Source organism: Gorilla gorilla, chromosome 1 (assembly GCF_029281585.2).
Source record: "Gorilla gorilla gorilla isolate KB3781 chromosome 1, NHGRI_mGorGor1-v2.1_pri, whole genome shotgun sequence".
Classification (NCBI taxonomy): Eukaryota; Metazoa; Chordata; class Mammalia; order Primates; family Hominidae; genus Gorilla; species Gorilla gorilla.
Genome location: NC_073224.2, coordinates 228,862,914 through 228,883,187, shown reverse-complemented (window position 1 = coordinate 228,883,187; position 20,274 = coordinate 228,862,914). Strand labels below are relative to the sequence as shown.

The following is a 20,274-nucleotide window of genomic DNA, read 5'->3' as shown; positions in this document are numbered from 1 at the left end:
AGGCAGCTGGGGTCTCTGCCACCGACCCTTGGGGGCCTCGGCCATGACATCCCTCTGTGGTTCCACTCAGGAGCCTTGCACACCAGATGGCCCACCCCGCCAGGGCACGGCCTGCCACAGAGATGATGGATCTCTTGTCCAGTGGGACCGAGTGCAGGGCTGCGGGGAGGGGCGGCTCAGCTTGGCTGACTGCGTGTGCTCTCTGTGTTGGCAGGGACTTGCTGCGACCTGCGGGAGCATCTCTGCACACCCCACAACCGAGGCCTCAACAACAAATGCTTCGATGACTGCATGTGTGTGGAAGGTGGGTCCAGACTCCTTTGCGGGGGGCTCCCCATGCTCTGAGAACCACAAAGCCTCCCTTTCTTGAAGCTGCTTCTGCACCGAGTGGGGGACAAGCTTTCCTGGCAGAGGGTGGATCATGGGCCTGCGGCGGGGGTGTAGGTGGGAGAATCCCTTGGGAGCCGAAGACGTGAGCAAGAACAGCTTTATCAGTGCCTTCCCAATCTGTGAACTCATTTAGTCCTGATTCTTGGCATCATTTCTGAGATTTGCTTTTCTCAACTTTTGAAATACAAGCTGGCGCAATCTCCCACTATCTGGAAGAGGGAGAAGGGAGGAGACAGGAGCACATCTCTTTAAATTAGATCCAGCCTCAGAAGGCTGCCGCTTTCACACCAGAATTCTATCCCAGCAGAGGCATTGAAGTGTGATAATGGGGTGGGGGTGGGTTTCCCAGCATGTCCCAGGGAAGGATGCACTTGCCCAGCTGCCTCTTTAACTCCTCCGTGCCCCCACCTCGCCTAGGTGTGCTGGGCTCTGTGCTGAGCACTTTTCTACTGAAATCCCCATGACCACCCCTAGAAAGGGGCTATGATGATCTGCACTGTACAAATAAGCCAGCTGGGGCACAGAAAGCTTAATGATGCCCAAACTTACACAGCCAGGAAAGAGGGGGGAATCGTTTCAGGTTTTTGTTTTGTTTTGACAGGTTTTACTCTGTCACCCAGGCTGGAGTGCAGCAGTGCAATTTTGGCTCACTGCAACCTCTGCTTCCCAGGCTTAGGTGATCCTCCCATCCCAGCCCTGCAGGTAGCTCTGACTACAGGTGCATGCCACCAGCCCAGCTAATTTTTGTATTTCTGGTAGAGGCAGAGTTTTGTCATGTTCCCTAGGCTGGTCTCAAACTCCTGACCTCAAGCAATCCACCTGCCTTGGCCTCCCAAAGTTCTGGGATTACAGGCATGAGCCACCACACCCAGCCAGTTTCAATTTTGTATTCTGCAAAGTTTCAAATATATACTAAAGTAGTTAGAATAGTCTAATGAGCGCCCATTTCTCATCACTCTGCTTCAGTAAATACCAACTCACGGCCAATCTGTGTCTATCATCTCTCACACGCTTTCCTTATTCCGACATGATTTCTAAGCAACTCCTGGGAGCTTACAGGTATTTCACCTGTGAATATTTTAGTGTGTACCTCTGAAAGACAAGTACTCTTTTAAAAACAAAATGCCAAACATGAACGATAATCAGTTCCATCCAATATCAAATCAGCATTCACACATCTCCTGGATAGGGGAATTGGGGCTCAGCCCCTCTGTGGACCTGAGATACATGCCCCGTTTTGCTCATATTAGCCTCAGAGAGTTATCTACCATGATCGTGCCACTGCACTCCGGCCTGGATGATGGAGCGAGACCCTGTCTTAAAAATGATAATAATAAATCTTTTTCTTCCCAATTTTTAAAATTGTGGACTTTTAAATTTAATTTAATTATTTTTTGAGACAGGGTTTCACTCTGTCACCCAGGCTGGAGTTCAGTGGCGCAATCCCAGCTCTCTGTAGCTTTAACTCCCGGGCTCAAGGGATCCTCCCACCTCAGCAATAAAGCTATGTAGTTCTGATTATTCACTCATCTAATCAGTTAAATATTTAGGGAGCACCTACTGCGTATCAGACATTGCTCTGGACACTGGGGGGTTCAGTAGTGAAAAGAACCAGCAAGTTCTATGCCCATAAATTACATTCTAGTGATATGAGCAGACAACAATCAAATACATAGATAGTATGTCTTTAGAAAATAATAAGGGCTATGGCCGAGCATGGTGGCTCATGCCTGTAATCCTAGCACTTTGGGAGGCCGAGGCAGGAGGATCAGTTGAGGTCAGGAGTGAGACCAGCCTGGCCAACATGGTGAAGCCCTGTCTCTACTAAAAATACAAAAATTAGATGGGCATGGTGGCACTTGCCTGTAATTCCAGCTACTCGGGAGCCTGAGGCATGAGAATCACTTGAACCCGGGAGGCGGAGATTGCAGTGAGCCGAGATCCTGCCATTGCACTCCAGCCTGGGTGACTGAGTGAGACTCTGTCTCAAAAAGAAAAAAAAAGTAAGTAATAAGGGCTATAAAGATAATAATATGATAATGAGTCCTACAGTTGTTTTAGAAAGGGTAGACAGAAGTGGGCATTGGAGGCCAGGGGGTGGTTCATGCCTGTAATCCCAGCACTTTGGGAGGCCGAGGCGGGCAGATCATGAGGTCAGGAGTTTGAGACCAGCCTGACCAACATGCTGAAATCCCATCTCTACTAAAAATACAAAAATTAGCCGGGTGTGGTGACGCGCACCTGTAATCCCAGCTACTCAGGAGGCTGAGGCAGGAGAATCTCTTGAAACCAGGAGGCAGAGGTTGCAGTGAGCTGAGATCGTGCCTCTGCACTCCAGCCTGGGCAACAGAGAGAGACTCCGTCTCAAAAAAAAAAAAAAAAAGAAGAAATGGTAGACAGAAGTGGGCATTGGAGGCCAGGCAGGGTGGTTCATGCCTGTAATCCCAGCATTTTGGGAGGCCAAGGCAGGTGGATCCTTGAGCCCAGGAGTTGGAGACCAGCCTTGGCAATGTAGAGAGACACTGTCTCTACCAAAAATACAAAAAAAAAAAAAAAAAATTAGCCGGGTGTGGTGGCGCACACCCATAGTACCAGCTACTTGGGAGGCTGAAGCGGGGAGGATCACTTGAGCCCAGGAGGCAGAGATTGCAGTGAGCCGAGATCTTGCCATGCCACTGCACTCCAGTCCAGGCAACAGAGCAAGACCCTGTCTCAAAAAAAAAAAAAAAAAAAAAAGGGAGGCCCGGCACGGTGGCTCATGCCTGTAATCCCGTCACTTTGGGAGGCCGAGGCGGGCAGATCACTTGAGGCCAGGAGTTCAAGACCAGCCTGGCCAACATGGTGAAACCCCATCTCTGCTAAAAAAAAAAAAAAAAAAATACAAAATTAGCTGGGTGTGGTGGCGCATGCCTGTAATCCCAGCTACTCGAGAGGCTGAGGCAGGAGAATCACTTGAACCCAGGAGGCAGAGGTTGCATGAGCCAAGATGGTGCCGCTGCACTCCAGCCTGGGTGACAAGAGCAAAACTCCATCTCAAAAAAAAAAAAAAAAAAAAGCAATGGCTCTCCATAGGATGTTTTACAGGGAAGGGCAGAATTTGAGCCACTTAAAAAAAATTTAATAACCTTTTTCCTTTCCAATTTTCAAGATTATAGACTTTTTAATTGAATTTATCTGTGTATTTTATTTTTTAATTTTTTTGAGACAGAGTCTCACTCTGTTACCCAGGCTAAACTACAGTGGCGCAACCAAGGCTTACTGCAGCCTGGAACTCCTGGGCTCAAAGGATCCTCTCATGTTAGCCCCTCCTTCCTGTAGTTGGGACTACAGGTGTATGCCACAATGCCTGGCTACTTTTTACATTTTTTGTAGAGATAGGGTCTCCCTATGTTGCTTAGGCTGGTCTGGAACTACTGGGCTCAAGCGATCCTCCCACCTCAGCCTCCCAAAGTGCTGGGATTACGGGTGTGAGCCACCATACCCTGTGGACTTTATTTTTAGAGCAGTTTTCTAGAAAAATTTCACAGAATGTGGTTCTCATATACCTGCTTTGCCCCTGCATGCAGTTTCTCCTATTAATAACATCTTGCAATCATGTGGTAGATTTGTTTGTTTGTTTTCTGAGAGGGAGTCTAGCTCTGTCGCCCCAGCTGGAGTGCAGTGGCATGATCTTGGCTCACTGCAAGCTCCACCTCCCGGGTTCATGTGATTCTCCTGCCTCAGCCTCCCAAGTAACGGGGATTACAGGCACCCACCACCATGCCTGGGTAGTTTTTGTATTTTTTTAAGTAGAGACGGGGTTTCACCATGTTGGCCAGGCTGGTCTCAAACTCCTGACTTCAAGTGATTCACCTGCCTCGGCCTTACAAAGCGCTGGGATTATAGGCGTGAGCCACCGTGCCCGGCCTCTCTTGGTACATTTGTTGCTTGACAAACCAATAGTGATGTATTATTATTACTAACCGAAGTCAACGTAAGTTATAGTTCACTGTGCGGTGCATTCTGTGGGTTTTGACAAATGCATGCCATGTCCCCACCATTACGTGTCACACAGAATATGTTCACCGCCCGGACCTCCCTGAGTCTTCTCCGTGCTCCTTCCGTGTTCATTCCTCCCCTCTTCCGGGTTCGTGTCTTTTAAGCTCATTGGGGCTGCCGTGAGGAAGCTGGGTTGTAGGGCAGAATAAAGGCAGGAGGGAGCCGGCTGGCCCCGAGCGTGCAGGGGAAGGAAGGGGAGGGCATGGGCCCTTCGCGCCTCTGACCTCCCTTGCCTCCACTCGCCCAGGGCTGCGCTGCTATGCCAAATTCCACCGGAACCGCAGGGTTACACGGAGGAAAGGGCGTTGTGTGGAGCCCGAGACGGCCAACGGCGACCAGGGATCCTTCATCAACGTCTAGCGGCCCCGCGGGACTGGGGACTGAGCCCGGGAGGTTTGCACAAGCCGGGCGATTTGTTTGTAACTAGCAGTGGGAGATCAAGTTGGGGAACAGATGGCTGAGGCTGCAGACTCAGGCCCAGGACACTCAACCCCAGGAGGGGAGCCGCTCGGCGAATGAGCTGGGTGGGTGCCCAGGAGCCGGCCCGCAGCACCTGCACACACGAAGTCCGGACCCACGCAGCCTCCATCCCGCGTGTCTTGCTCTCCGCGATGGCAATGCCGAGAGTGCCCTCTACTGTCCGACTCCAGCACTACAACAGCTTCAAGTTCAAAACCAAGAGGCGTTTTTGAGAGTGGAAAAGAAATTTAAACTTCCCGAAAGAAGGTCCACCATCAGGAGATGAATATGGAACACCTCCTATGTACCAGGCACTGTGCTAAGTGCTGGAATACATTATCTCATTGAATTATCACAACGACCTTTTCAAGTAGGCATTATCACCACGCGACAGGTTGAGGACCGTGAGGCACACTGGAGTTATTTGACTCGACTTGCCCAGGGTCCCAGGTCAGTGCTCGTCAAACCTGAACATGCTAAGAGTCACCTGGAGATCCAGTTAAAAATGTACATCTGGCCGGGCGCGGCGGCTCACGCTTGTAATCCCAGCACTTTGGGAGGCCAAGGCGGGTGGCTCACCTGAGGTCAGGAGTTCGAGACCAGCCTGGCCAACATGGGGAAACCCCGTCTCTATTAAAAATACAAAAATTAGGCCAGGCGTGGTGGTGCACACCTGTAATCCCAGCTACTCGGAGGCTGAGGCACCAGAATCGCTTGAACTTGGGAGGCAGAGGTTGCAGTGAGCAGAGATCATGCCACTGCACTCCAGCCTGGGGGACAAGAGTGAAACTCCATCTCAAAAAAAAAAAAAAAAAAAAAAAGCACATCTGACTCAGTGGGCTCTGTGCTCTAACAAGCTCCCAGGGAATGCGAGGCTGCTGGCCCAGGGACCCACTGAGAGGTCCTGGGAAGTACATGGCAGAGCAAGGACATGAACCTGGGCCAAGGCTGTCCAGCTCCAAGGCCCACGTTCTTGCTGCTCCACAGCCAAGAATTTCTTCCAGATTCTCTAAGGCTTTTGGCAAGAGAGGCTCACACCCTGGTATTCCCTTCCTCTGTGGCTGGAATAACTTGACTGTTCTCTGCCTTCCCTGGATAAAGGTGTATCATGTTTAAAAACAAAACAAAATACAACTTAAGCACATACTTGCTTGCAGGAATAAGTTGGGCAGGTTGATCCCTGTGGTCTGGTAGCTGATATCCTGGGATAAGAAGTGTTTGGGGAAAAGAATCATGTTGGCCTTTATGTCCCTGTGGTCCTGATCATCCAGTCCTGGATAGGCACTTTACAGTTTTCTGGAGCACTTCCCCCCCAGGGGTTCTGATGCAAGCATGGAATCCAAAAAAACCCCACACATATTGCCCATGTTTACCCACTTTGCATACTGTTTAGTGATTTCCAGGACCACAAAACCATCCCTGGAACCCCACCCCACATTTTTGCAGCAGAGCCCACTGGGAAGTTGAGGCTCGCCTGAAATTGAGGTGCTATCTGAAGCTAACTGCCCCTAACAGGCCAGACTCACAATGCCCACCCAGAACATCTGTCCCAGCAGATCTGGCTTCAGGGGTCACTTCAGGAGAACCATTTAAATCCCCCCACTTGGCATCTCACTCCTGGCCAACCCTCTGTTCCAGGCCGAACCAGGTTGCAAATGACAAAAGACTTTCCTGGCCAAATTCCTCACTGGCCTGGATCACGCCCATAAGATGCCAGAGATGTTTACTGCGTTGGAAAAATCAGTTGGGGTCAGGGGTCAGGCACCAAGGAAAGCAGGCAGATCTAGAAGAAATTAAATATGCTTGTTCTCTCCCTATCCAAGTTTGATGGGCATGGGAACCTTGTGGGGAGGGAGCAGGGAGGGCAGGGGAACTGGGAGATCAAAGCAGGCTAGCTGAAAGGCAGATATGGCTAGACACAATGGCTCATGCCTGTAATCCCAGCACTTTGGGAGGCTGAGGTGGGCGGACCACCTCAGGTCAGGAGTTCGAGACCAGCCTGGCCAACATGGCAAAACCCTGTCTCTACCAAATATACAAAAATTAAGGCTGGGCACGAGGGCTCATGCCTGACATCCCAGCACTCTGGGAGGCTGAAGTAGGCAGATCACTTGAAGTAAGGCATTCGAGACCAGCCTGACCAACATGGTGAAACCCCATCTCTACTAAAAATACAAAAATTAGCCAGGCATGGTGGCAGGTGCCTGTAATCCCAGCTACTCAGGAGGATCAGGCAGGAGAATCACTTGAACCCAGGAGGCGGAGGTTGCGGTGAGCCGAGATCACACCATTGCACTCCAGCCTGGGCGACAGAGTGAGACTCCAAAAATATAAAACACTTAAAAATTTAAAAAGGCGGATCTGCCAGCAGCTTCGTACTTGAGACCAGACAACCCACATGCTGTGTGTGCCTCACATTAAGTGGTGACTCGGGACTGTGCTGGCTCTGTGGGGCTAGAACCCTAAGGAGTACCGCAGGAAGAAAGCCCAGCATTACTATGGCTGGGGGACAGCTGTTAGATGGTCCTAGGACATCAGCCATGGAGAACACAGAGAGTCAGGACAAAGCTAAAAGGCCCATAGAACTGCCACTGGTTGCCAGGGTAGTTCCATGGTTGGAAATTCAAGGCCCATCTCTTTGCCCTAGCTATCTCTATTTGACATTTCCAAAAAGGGATGGGTGGATGGAACCTCTTAACTCCAGAGCTGGGAATCCCAAAGCCCTCTCAAGTGTCTAACCAACCTCTCTGCCAGGAAGTTCTTCCTTAGGTCTATCTTAAATTTATTTTGCTCATACAGAAGCCAATTTCCTCTAATCCAGGGTTTAGCAAACTTTTACTGTGAGGGGCCAAATAAACATTTTAGGCTTTGCAAGCCATCCGATCTCCACCAGCTACTCAGCTCTGCCGTAGCTCGAAGCAGCCACAGACAGTGTGTAAATGAATTCATGGCTATGCTCCAGGAAAACTATTTATGGACACACATGTGAATTCCATATACTTTTCACATGTCACAAAATATTATTCTCTCTTTTTTTTTTTGAAGATGGAGTTTTGCTCTGCTGCCCAGGCTGGAATGCAGTGGCTCAGTCTCAGCTCACTGCAACCTCTTCGTCCCAGGTTCAAGCAATTCTCCTGCCTCAGCCTCCCAAGTAGCTGTGATTACAAGCATGTGCCACCACACCTGGTTAATTTTTGTATTTTTAGTAGAGATAAGGTTTTACCATGTTGGCCAGGCTGGTCTCAAACTTCTGACCTCAGGTGATCCGCCCGCCTCAGCCTCCCAAAATGCTGGGATTACAGGTGTGAGCCACCGCACCTGGCCATAAAATATTATTAGTTTAATTTTCTAAAACCATTTAAAAGTGCAAAAACTGCTCTTAGCTTGCCAACTGCGCAAAAACAGGCAGTGGGGCAGATTTGGCCTGAGGGCCACGGTTTGCCAACCCCTGCTCAAGCCTGCTCACTCTTAACGTTGGCTGCACGTTGCAATAATCCAGGAACATTCACAGGCCTGGGGCCCACCCACAAAGCTTCTGTTTTGTTTGGTCTGGGCTTCATAGTTTTTCTCCCAGGTAACTTCAGGTGCAGCTGGGGCTGAGAGTCTCTGCTCTCCCCTTCCATCTGTAGCAGTGCGGCTGGTGTTAAATCCACCTATTCCACCTCTCACCGCTTTGGTAACCTTAGGAAAGTTTCTTAAGGTGTCTGTGCCTTGATTTTTTCATCTGTAAAATGGGAATAATAACTCTCCCTTCATAGGGTTGTTGTGAGTAGTGAATGCATACTTCTTTTTTTTTTTTTTTTTTCTTTTGAGACAGAGTTTCACTCTTGTTGCCCAGGCTGGAGTGCAGTGGCATGATCTCGGCTCACTGCGACCTCTGCCTCCTGGGTACAAGTGATTCTCCTGCCTCAGCCTCTCGAGTACCTGGGATTACAGGCAAGCACCACCAAGCCCGGTTACTGTTTGTATTTTTAGTAGAGATGGGGTTTCACCATGTTGGCCAGGCTGGTCTCAAATTCGTGACCTCAGGTGATCCACCCATCTCAGCCTCCCAAAGTGCTGGGATTACAGGCATGAGCCAGCATGCCTGGCCTGTGAACGCAGAATTCTTATAAGGTGTTTAGAACAGTGCCTAGCACCTAATAAACCTCCAGTGTTAGCTAATTTGTTATTCTAGGAGAATTTTAGATGTCGGTTCTTTGACAATGACCCATCACATACTCTGAGATCATTTCTAAGTCACCATTCAAGCTCCTTCCCCAAAGTGTGTTCCATAGAACACTGGGACCATGAGATGCTCCATTAGAAAGGGTCAGGGTACGGTTCCGTGGTCAGAGAGGTTTGGAAAACTGTTCTGGCCTCAGCCCTTGGCAGCATGTGCAGATTCCAGGCACCGAGGCAGGGCTGGAGGAGTAAGTGGCTTTGCAATAAAATGGGTGCTGGAGTCTAAAACGATACCCTGGGTGGAGTGGGGGAGCTGAGCAGGAGGCCAGGTGGCAACCAGTAGCTGCTGGGCCCGTGGCCTGAACCCTCCTGCACTCCTCCAGCTGGAGTCTCACCGCGGATCCCAGGAATACCTGCTGTTCCCACAGGGCTGCCTTTCCGTGGTTTGTCTGGAGACACCAAGAGTGGTTTCCATGCCTGCTGGGAATAGGCTGAGCATGCAATGACATGAAGGCCAAGGCTTGTGGGAAAATGACAGCTTCACAGCCCCTTGAGGAGTGACCAAGCCACAAAGTAAATCCTAAAGCCACAACCCCTTCTACCACTGAGCTGCTGGAGGTGGGTCCCTATTTCAAGCCATATTCAACCCACCCAACAAAACCTAACATTGAGGTGGTGGGCACACGGCCTCTGCCGTGGGGCTCACTCTGCAGCTGGAGAGACAGCATACCTGAAACCTGCAAGGAACAGGTTTATAAAACAACAGAACAGCCAGGAAAATGGTGCTAGGACAGACAGTGGAGAGACCAGAGAAGCAAACCATTGTGGCTCCTCACTGGGGGTTTCATGGGGTTGGACTGAGCCCTGTCACCTCTGTGATAGTCTTCACTCTGACAGGCAATGGTGACTGTGTGTGTTTCCTGGGGAGGAGGTTAGCAGGGATGGTTGCCTTTCCTGGGAAGGGCGGTTTGCAGAACCAGGGGTTTATATTGCAGGGAGTGTATTTTCTGAATTCTAAGTCAGAACAAGCAGTCTGATACAGGATCCATGGCTGGGTCACTTCTGGGTGCAAGAGGCTTTCTAGACCTTAGACACTCAAGATTACGGTCCCGGGCCAGTAACAGCACCTGGGAACTTGGTAGAAATGCAGAATCTTAGCCTAGGCAACATAGGGAGACCTCATCTCTGCAAAAAATAACAAAATTAGCCGGGCATGGTGGTGCACACCTGTAGTCCCAGCTATTCTCCAGGCTGAGGTGGGAGGATCGCTTGAGCCCAAGAGGCTGAGGCTGCAGTGAGCCATGATCGCACCACTGCACTCCAGCTTGGGCAATACAGCGAGACCTTGTCTCAAAAAAAGACAAAAAAACAAAAAGAAATGCAGATTCTTGGGCCCCGCCACCCCACGCCTACTGAGCCAGCATCTCTGGGGGTGGGGCCCAGCCATTTGGCTTTTCACAAGTTCTCCAGGTCATTCTTGGGCACGATCAAATTTGAGAATCACAGGTCTAGGATACGACGGGGAAAACAGAAATGTGGGGTGGTCAGGGACATTCGGATAATTCGGGCTATTTGTATTCAGGTGTGAGTTGGCAAATCCGAGACCTGTTTTGCCTAGCTAATTACCAGCAATGACAAACTCCCAGGCTCTGAGGCCCAGCCTCCTGGGCTGCAACTGGTCTTTATTTTTGGAGGCAATGAATGGAGCACCTCGGCCTGGGACCCTCAGTGTAGGGTTTTCTGACTCTTAGGCAACTTCCTAGGGTGCTGTACTTCCTTTTTAAAGTTGGGGAGCAGCAGGGGGAGGGGGAAGTGCCACGCCCTTGTAGTTTCATGATGTCATGTTGCATGTGCTCTTGAGCTGTAAATAAAGAGACGATGGTTAAAAAGCCCACCTGGTGTCTCTCTTTGTTCCTCCAGGAGACGGTCTGTCTGTGCTGGTAGTGAGCTCTACAGGGGCATTTGGAGGGGATCCTAAGCCTGGTATCCCACCTATGACTTCTCAACACACTGGATTGAGCATTTGCCCTGAGCTAAGCAGCAAACAAGGCAGACAGGACCCCTGCCCTCGCCTGGTCCTCATCATAATCCCTCAGCCAGACCTCTTGACTGCGAGTCTCAGATTTTTTTGTTTTCTTTTTTTTTTTTAGACAGAGTCTTGCTCTGTCACCCACGCTGGAGTAAAGTGGCACGGTCTCGGCTCACTGCAACTTCTGCCCCCCAGGTTCAAGCAATTCTCCTGCGTCAGCCTCCCGAGTAGCTGGGATTACAAACGTGTGCCACCACGCCAGGCTACTTTTTGTATTTTTAGTAGAGACGGGATTTCACCATGTTGGCCAGGCTGGTCTCAAACTCCTGACCTCAAGTGATCCACCCACCTCGGCCTCCCAAAGTGCTGGGATTACAGGCGTGAGCCACCGCACCTGGCCGGAGTCCCAGATTTTTATCTCCCTGCCCATTTTAGGGTTGGGGCAGCTGAGGTCCCAAAGAGATTCTGAGGCGGGTTGCAGCAGGCTGGTCCCCAGCAGCTTCCTTCCGAGCCAAGGTGGCCGAGTGCAGAGAAGAGCAGAAGCGGGACTCCTGCAAGATAAGAAAGGACAAGGCAGCTCAACGGAAGCCAGGGCTGGGGCAGGGTCAGTTGCCATCTTGGGAAAGGGCGTGAACTGGTGAGGGGGTGGCCTGGCTTGGCACCAGGAAGGACATCTCTTATCGTGGTGGCAGTTCCAGCCAGTGCCGCCCAGCTCTGCTGACCAGGGCTTCCTCGGGCAGGCTGTTATGTCTCCCCGTGACCTTGATCCTAAAGCCAAGGTGGGGCCCAGACACCCCTGGGGACCGTGGTGACCACAGAGGTGGGGCGCCCTGAGAGCCTGGTGTCCATATCTGCAGAGATGTCTCTGCCTAGCCAGGACAGGGAAAATCAGGCTTCCCAAATCCAGGGTTTACTAAAACATGGGTCCTCGGACCCCCAGCATCAGAATCCTGTGGACAGCAAGCCCAGGTTTCTGAGCCCCACCTCGGCCTCTGACTCAGAATTCCAGGCATGGGCTTGGGAATCTGCACAACTGAAACTCAAGTCTGAGAGCTGCTGCACCAAATCTTCTGAGAACTCACAGTCCTCCCCACATAGCCCCAGGTGGCTGGAGGAGCTCCCACGGGGGATGGTTCTGAGGAGCTGAGCCCAGAAGGCCTGTCCCCCTCCAAGAGGCTTTGCAAGTCATACCCTCTCTGCCCACTACTCAACTCTGCCATCGTCGTATGAAAGCAGCCATGGATCACACAGAAACAGATGCATGCAAATGAGTGAGCACAGCAGCGTTCCAATAAAACTTTATTTACACAAAAGGGCAGCGGGCCGGATTTGGTCCAGGAGCTGTAGCTTGCTGACCCCAGTCTGTACCACTGACCCCTGGGTCAAAGGTTACAGAAAGGCATGCTGACCATCTAAAAGCCAAACCCCTCTGTCCTGGGATGTCCACTGGAACCCATTTCTACTAATAAAGGTCAGAACAGTGCTGAGATAAGGGGTTAGGGCCAGTCAAGCCCAAGGCCACAGGATGTCAGCTCTCAGTGCCAGCAGCCTGGGTGCAGCCCTTGGTGGACGGCAGGTGGCTGCACTGGGGTGGATCAGTCAGGGTTCTCCAGAGAAACAGAAACAATTGGATATTTATATTTATATATCTTAAAATAGCTATGTATTTATATATCTCGTGTGTGTGTGTGTGTGTGTGTGTGTATACACACAGTCATGTGCCATATAAACATTTCAGTCAACGACAGACCACACATACAACAGTGGTCTCCTAAGATTGTTTTGTTTTGTTTTTGAGGCAGAATCTGGCTTTATGTCTAGGTTATGCACAGTCATGACATTATGTCTAGTGGCACAATCATGGTTCATTGCAGCCTCAAACTCCTGGGCTCAAATGATCCTCCTGCCTCGGCCTCCAAAGTTTTGTATTATTAATGCAATAATAATTATTGTATTATAAATACAGTAATTAGCCTGGTTAATTATTGTATCTTTTGTAGAGACGGGGTCTCGCTATGTTGCCCAGGCTGGTCTCAAACTCCTGGCCTCAGTGATCCTCTGCCTCAGTCTCCCAAAGTGCTGGGATTACAGGCATGAGCCACCATGCCCAGCCTTCATAAGATTCTAATACCATACTTTTACTGTACCTCTTCTATGTCTAGATATGTTTAGATACACAAATACTCATCATTGTGTCACAGTTGTCTGCAGTATTCAGTACAGTAACATACTGTGCAAGTCTGTGGCCCAGGAGCAACAGGCTATCTCAGAGAGCCTAGGTGTGTGGGAGGCTTCACCATCTAGGTTTGTGTGAGTACACACTATGACGTTTGCAGTGTGTAATGCTATGATGTTTGCCCATCAATGAAATTGTCTAATGACACATTTCTCAGAATGTATTCCTGCTGTTAAGCAATGCATGACTGTATATAAAGAGATTTATTTTATGGAATTGGCTCCCATGATTGCAGGGGCTGGCAAGTCTGTAATTAGTAGGACCAGCAGGCAGGCCAGAAACTCAGGCAGGAGTTAATGCTGCAGTCTTGAGGCTGAATTTCTTCTCCCAAGACCTCAGTTTTTGTTCTTAAGGCCTTCAACTGATAGGATGAGGCCCACCACATTCTCAGGGGTACCCTCCTTTCCTTCAAGCCAACTGACTGCAGATGCCCTCACACACACCTACACTCTTTTTTGACTGAAACCTTGGGTACTAGAACTTGCCCAAGCTGACACATGAAATTGACCATCATGGAGCTTTCTGGAGCTCAGCTCCCCAGCTCAGATCCCAGTGACTGGACGTGCAACAGAGTTGACCGTGGCGGGTCATGAAGCTCTGGGCTTCCTCACTCTGTTTGGCAGCTTGAGCCTCAGTGTAGTGGTGGCCAACCCTGGTCATGAACATGGACACACATGCTGTGGTGGGCCCAGACCAGTGTCTACCCAGTGTTAGGACATGAAATTGCAATTTGGGGTGGGATGGGGTGGGGAGGGATCAGGTTAGGAGCGATATGAATGGATGCCTGACTGGGTCAGCAAATGACAAAACAGAGCTGCCCCTGTCCCTTCATCACACCTCCCCAAACACATGATGGCATATCCTGAAACTCACACGTTTGCACTGGAGAACTGCAGTCAGGAGCCTGGGCTCTGTCCCTGCTGGCGATTAGGCACTGCGGCAAGGGCACAATTGGACGGCGCTATATGCTGTGGTCTTGAACTGGCACTGTGCATCCCGACCTTGACCTGTGTCAGCGCCTGGCACAGAGCAGAATACCTGCGTACAGAGGGAACACCTTCCTCCAGACACAGCCCTGGCCTCCATTGACGGTGTGAGGCGCCCCTCCTCTTGCGTAACTGGGAATTGTTAGACCTTCTTTTGCCAAGCATGAAAATGGAAGCACAAAGGAATTAAGGCCACTTGCCCAAAGTGGTGCTGGAGAGGCCTCTCCCAGGTCTGCCTGACTCCAAAACCTGATCATGTCCATGACCCTGTGTTGCCTCTCAAATACCTGAAGTTTACTGAGCACCTACTAGGAGCTGATCACTGATCTCACCCCTACTCCCACCTCACAGGCACTGTGCCACTCATTTAGGACCCATCGAGGCTGCTGTCAGGCAGGGGGCTGCCAGGACCGAAGTTGGATTCACCTTCAGGCCGGCTTCCCAGAGAGGAAGAGGGCTTGATTCCTTCCAGAGAGCCAGTGGAAGCACCCTCCCCTCCTCCACCCACTTCCTTGTTCTCTTCTCTCTCCCTGTGGCCACTGCCCCCCTGCAAGGAAGATGAGACCTCGAAGAGCCTGCAGCAGAGTCAGATGTGAAAGCCACCGCCAGTGAAGCCTGAAAGCAGTGAAAGCAAACACCAAAGATAAACCCCGGGGCAGATAGGCGTCTCGGGCTGTTGGGCTCAGTGGCCACAACAGGCCTCATGTGTGTATCTGAGCCATCACTCAGATTCAGCCAGAGCCCTCCAACGCCTCCCTTGGAATTCCAGCAGCATCCACGTGTAAAGATGGGAGAATGAAGAGAGGAGGAGGAAGCAGCCTGAAGTTATGACACAACCAGGACAGGCCATGGGAGGCGGGAGGCAAGCAGCACACATTGAAGCTCGCTCCGTGCAGAGCCTGGGCCAGGGGCTGGAGTTGAGCTCTGAACAAGATGCTCAGAGTTGAGGAAAGCACGTGAGCATGCACATGCACACACACACACGCACCCACACATACATGCACACGCACCCACACGCACACGCACATGCACGCACCCGCACATGCACCCACACGCACCCACACACATGCACATCCATGCACATGCCATGCACATGCCCATGCACACCTACACACATGCACACACACACACCTGCACATGCACACCCATGCACATGCCCATGCACACCTACACACATGCACACACACACCCCCGCACATGTGCGTGCACACGCACACAATAAAATAAGAGGATTGCTGCTGTATGCAGCAGGGGTTGAAGGAAATACCATAGGTCAGAATTTGAGAGTAGCTGAAGTGCCTCTCCTTCCTCTTGGGCAATAGCCTCTTACTTCCGCTTGTGTTCTAGGTGGTTTCTAACACAGCCACAGCTTCCTGGACTCCAACAGGGCACAGGCAATTTCCTTTTCTGCCTTTTCTATAATCACCAAGGGTTCCATAAGGCATTCTGATGGGTTCTCTGAGCACAAGGGTCTCTGGAGGGACAGGGCACTATTGCCACATGTCTGGGAAGGCCTGGCGGGGATCATTCTTAACCAGCAGTAATTTTCATAGGACCCTGATGAGGTGGCAGAGCAGCCGGAACATTAGGCATGATTTCCTGTGTTTTAAAGCTCAAGGAGTATTTATGGAGGCTGGCTGGGGTCCATAAGTGTCAGCAAGGGATGCCGCTGTAAGATTGAATTCTGTGCCATTGGGACAAATCGTTCAGAGTCAGCCCTCATTAGTTTTAAGTAGTCACAGAAACAAATGTCTCCTCTGGCCGGGCACGGTGGCTCACACTTGTAATCCCAGCACTTTGGGAGGCCAAGGCAGGTGGATCATGAGGTCAGGAGTTCCAGACCAGCCTGGCCAACACAGTAAAACCCCGTCTCTACTAAAAATACAAAAATTAGCCGGGTGGGGTGGCACGTGGCTGTAGTCCCAGCTACTTGGGAGGTTGAGGCAGGAGAATTGCTTGAACCCGGCAGGTGCAGGCTGCAGCGAGCCAAGATCGCCCCACTGCACACTAGCCCAGGCGACAGTGTGAGAGTTCATCTCAAGAAAAAAAAAAAAAAGCAAAATTAGCTGGGCATGGTGGTGTGAGCCTGTAATACCAGCTACTTGGGAGGCTGAGATGGGAGGATCACTTGAGCCCAGGAGTTGGAGGCTGCACTGGGCCAAGGTTGCACCACTGTACTCCAGTCTGGGTGACAGAGCACCTAGAGGGCCCTGTCTCAAAAAAAGAAAATAAAATGCATTTAATACACCTAACCTACTGAACATCATAGCTTAGTCTAGCCTACTTTAAACACGCTCAGAACATTTACATTAGCCTACAGTTGTGCAAAATCATGAAAAACAAGCCTATTTCATAATAAAGTGCTGAAAACCCTATGGAATTTATTGAACACTATACTGCAAGTGAAAAACAGAATGGTTATACTGGGGACAGGAAATATGGTTTCTACTGAACACAGATCGCTTTCACACTGTTGGAAAGTAGACAAATCATGTCAGACCACTGTAAGTTGGGGAGTGTCTGTACTCACTCAATACATGACCCCAAGCCTTGTGGAATGCCACGTGGGGGTCTATTATGTCCTTCCATAGCCAAGAATAGGTCGTGGCAGGAACTCCGGTTCCTTTGAGGATACCGACAGTTTCACTTTCTTTTGTTTCTCCGTGCTTCCCACCTCCCCCCATCCCCCCAACCCCCCAACCCCACCAGCCTGCCAAGCCCGCCCAGCCAGCTGGGTCTTCTCGTGCTCTCCTCCCTCTGCCTCTGGCCCCAGCTGGTGGAGATGAATACAGTGTCAGTGTCTGAGCCACAGGGACATTCCACAGGCCCAGCCTTGTGCTGCCTTCCGATCCTTGTCTTCTCCTCCTTGCTTCGCTCTATCCTTCTCATTTCAGCCCTGGCCGGATTTTTCTGCTGTGTGGTTACGTCAGGGTCCTGGAGCCAGGCTTCCTGGGTCCCACCGCAGTTCCAGCAGCAATTAGTGCTGTGCCTGCGGCAACGGGCTTCACTTCTGTTGATTTCAGTTGCCTAAGTGTAAACAGGAATAAGAACAGTGCGTGCCATAGTTCTGTTGTGAGCATTTACTATGAAGAACTTTTTTTTTTTTTTTTTTTTGAGACAGGGTCTCGCTCCGTCTCTCAGTCTCTCAGGCTAGAGTGCAATGGCAGGATCTCGGCTCACTGCAATCTCTACCTCCTGGGTTCAAGCGATTCTCATGCCTCAGCCTCCCGAGTAGCTGGGATTATAGGCATGTGCCATCATGCCCGGCTAATTTTTGTATTTTTAATAGAGACAGGGTTTCACCATGTTGGCCAGGCCGGTCTCAAACTCCTGACCTCAGGTGTTCCACCCGCCTTGGCCTCCCAAAGTGCTGGGATTATAGGTGTGAGCCACCGTGCCCGGCCCACTATGAAGCCCTTTCACACTGTCTGCGACACGACAACTACTGTTGGGGCTCAGAAAATGTCACCCCAATATCTGGTGCTTTGGCATGCTAAGTACTATGAACTACAGAAGACTGGAGGCCTCAAAAGCAACGTCTCTGTGACCCCCTCCTGACCTCCTGTCTCCAGCCCCTCCTTCTCCCGTGAGGCAGTCACAGAACAAGAATTCCTCCTTTGGCAGGGGATGAGGTGACTCAAGTCTGTAATCCCAGCACTTTGGGAGGCCGAGGCAGGTGGATCGCTTGAGCCCAGGAGTTTGAGACCGGCCTGGGCAACATGGCAAGCCCTGTCTCTATAAAAAAAAATACAAAAATTAGCCAGTCATGGTGATAGGTGCTTCTCATCCCAGCTATTCAGGAGGCTGAAGTGGGAGGATCACCTGAGCCCAGGAGGTTGAGGCTGCAGTGAGCCATGATCACACCATTGCACCCCAGCCTGGGTAACAGAGCAAGACCTTGTCTGAAGAAAAAAAAAAAAATCCTCCTTCTCCAAGGTGGGTCACAGAAACTAGAACCCCTGTCTCCAAAGTAGCCATAAAACCTAGAAAGGTGGCTCTCTCCCTTCTCTCTTTAAAGACCTCATTACAGAGGGGTTCTACCCCATACCCAGGAGGAAGGAATGCTGCATGGAGAGCCCAAGAAGAATCTGGACAAGACTTGTTCATTTTCTTTTTATCCAATTGCATTGCTACAGGGCTGTTCATTCTTCCTTGAAACTAAGCACATAAATGGACAGATTTCCCAGGACCTTTGAGTCTTCATCTCTGAAGCCTCCCATGTCACATGAAGCTTTGCTTAACTAAACTTGGTATGCTTTTCTCTTGTTAAGCAGTCTTTTTTTACAGGAGTGTCAGCTGTGACCTTTATGATGGGTGAGGAAAGGTATCACACCCTTCCGCCCCTACAGGGTCCTGTAAATGTCAGTTTAGTAAATGTCAGCTCTAATCCTAGGAGTTGTTTTGCGTTTTTTTTTTTTTTTTTTTTTTTGACATGGAATCTCACTCTGTTGCCCAGGCTAGAGTGCAGTGGCAGGATCTCGGCTCACTTCAACCTCCACCTCCCAGGTTCAAGCAATTCTCCTGCCTCAGCCTCCCAAGTAGCTGGGACCACAGGTGCACACCCCCATGCCTGGCTAATTTTTGTATTTTTAGTAGAGACGGGGTTTCATCATGTTGGCCAAAATGATCTCGAACTCCTGACCTCACGTGATCCACCGGCCTCAGCCTCCCAAAGTGTTAGGATTACAGGCTTGAGCCACCGTGCCTGGCCTGTTTTTCATTTTCTCCTTACAAAGTGATCACAACTTTATTATATACCTAAAGGCTTGGATTAAATCCCTCTAGAATCTGGAGTGTATGGGAAATATTTTTTAGAAGGAAATTGATCAGGCTGCGCACTGTGGCTCACGCCTGAAATCCCAGCACTTTGGGAGGCCGAGGCGGGCAGATCACCTGAGGTCAGGAGTTTGAGACCAGCCTGGCCAACATGGCAAAACCCTATCGCTACTAAAAATACAAAAATCAGCCGGGCATGTTGGCACCCACCTGTAGTCTCAGCCACTCAGGAGGCTGAGGCAGGAGAATCACTTAAACCCAGGAGACGGAGGTTGCAGTGAGCTGAGATCGCGCCACTGCACTCCAGCCTGGGTGACAGAGCCAGACTCCATCTCAAAAAAAAAAGATAATAATAACATAATATTCTAATATTGACTGCTTACTGAGAAATTACTCTCTTCTAAGTACTTTACTAATAACAATAATTAATTACCAATAATGAACTAATAATAATAATAGCAACCAGTCCTAAATCGAACTGGATGTAGCCATTTGGCTGGTCTCTAATTTATCCCTAGACTGGGGGGATCTGTGCCTCCTAAGAGGGCATTAAGTTAGGCCTATGGGCCCTGCAGCCCTGCAAAACTCTCCTCATCCATCCAGAGAAACCCTTTCTTTGCATCTGGAGAGACTATGGGTCTTGGTATTATCTAAGGACTCACCCAGGCAGTTTTGTAGGTTCCCACCTGGTTTCTCCCGTCCTAGGAATAAGACCAAGTGCTCAGGTGTACCCTGAAGGTTTCCATACCTAGGTGACACTAAACAAAAGCTGGTGTTCTCTAAAGGAAAGTTGATGTTAGGAAGGGACTTGGAGGTAGAGCGGATTAATGTTCTTGGTGCGGTGGGGGGGTGTGGTGGTCAACAATCTTTAAGAGAGGTGCCAGGTGAGGCAGGAGACAGCCCTTTCTTTCCTCATGTACAATTGGGGGAGGAATTTCTTATGGTTTTTCAGCTAGAGTTTTCTAAAACTTTTGGTATGCTGATTAAAGTGGGCTCCCACCAATTTGGCTCCTCAGGGGTTGTTTTTTGTTTGTTTGTTTGTTTTTCCCAGACAAGGTCTCACCCTGTCGCCCAGGCTGGAGTGTAGTGGCATGATCTCGGCTCGGCTCGCTGTAGCCTCCCCGGTTCAAGCAATTCTCGTGCCTCCGCCTCCTGAGTAGCTGGGACTGCAGGTGCACACCACCACGCCCTGCTAA

General features: G+C 50.3%; 1 protein-coding gene across 1 annotated transcript in view; it reads left to right on the top strand.

Annotated features, from left to right (window-relative positions):
- Positions 1–10,943, top strand: part of DRAXIN (dorsal inhibitory axon guidance protein) — a 34,263-nt gene extending 23,320 nt beyond the window's left edge. The window contains exons 6-7 of the mRNA XM_031009433.3: positions 215–304; positions 4,676–10,943. Coding sequence (XP_030865293.2) covers positions 215–304; positions 4,676–4,788 — 203 coding nt within the window. The 3' untranslated portion in view covers positions 4,789–10,943. The remainder of the gene's footprint in view (positions 1–214; positions 305–4,675) is intronic.
- Positions 10,944–20,274: the final 9,331 nt, after the last annotated feature.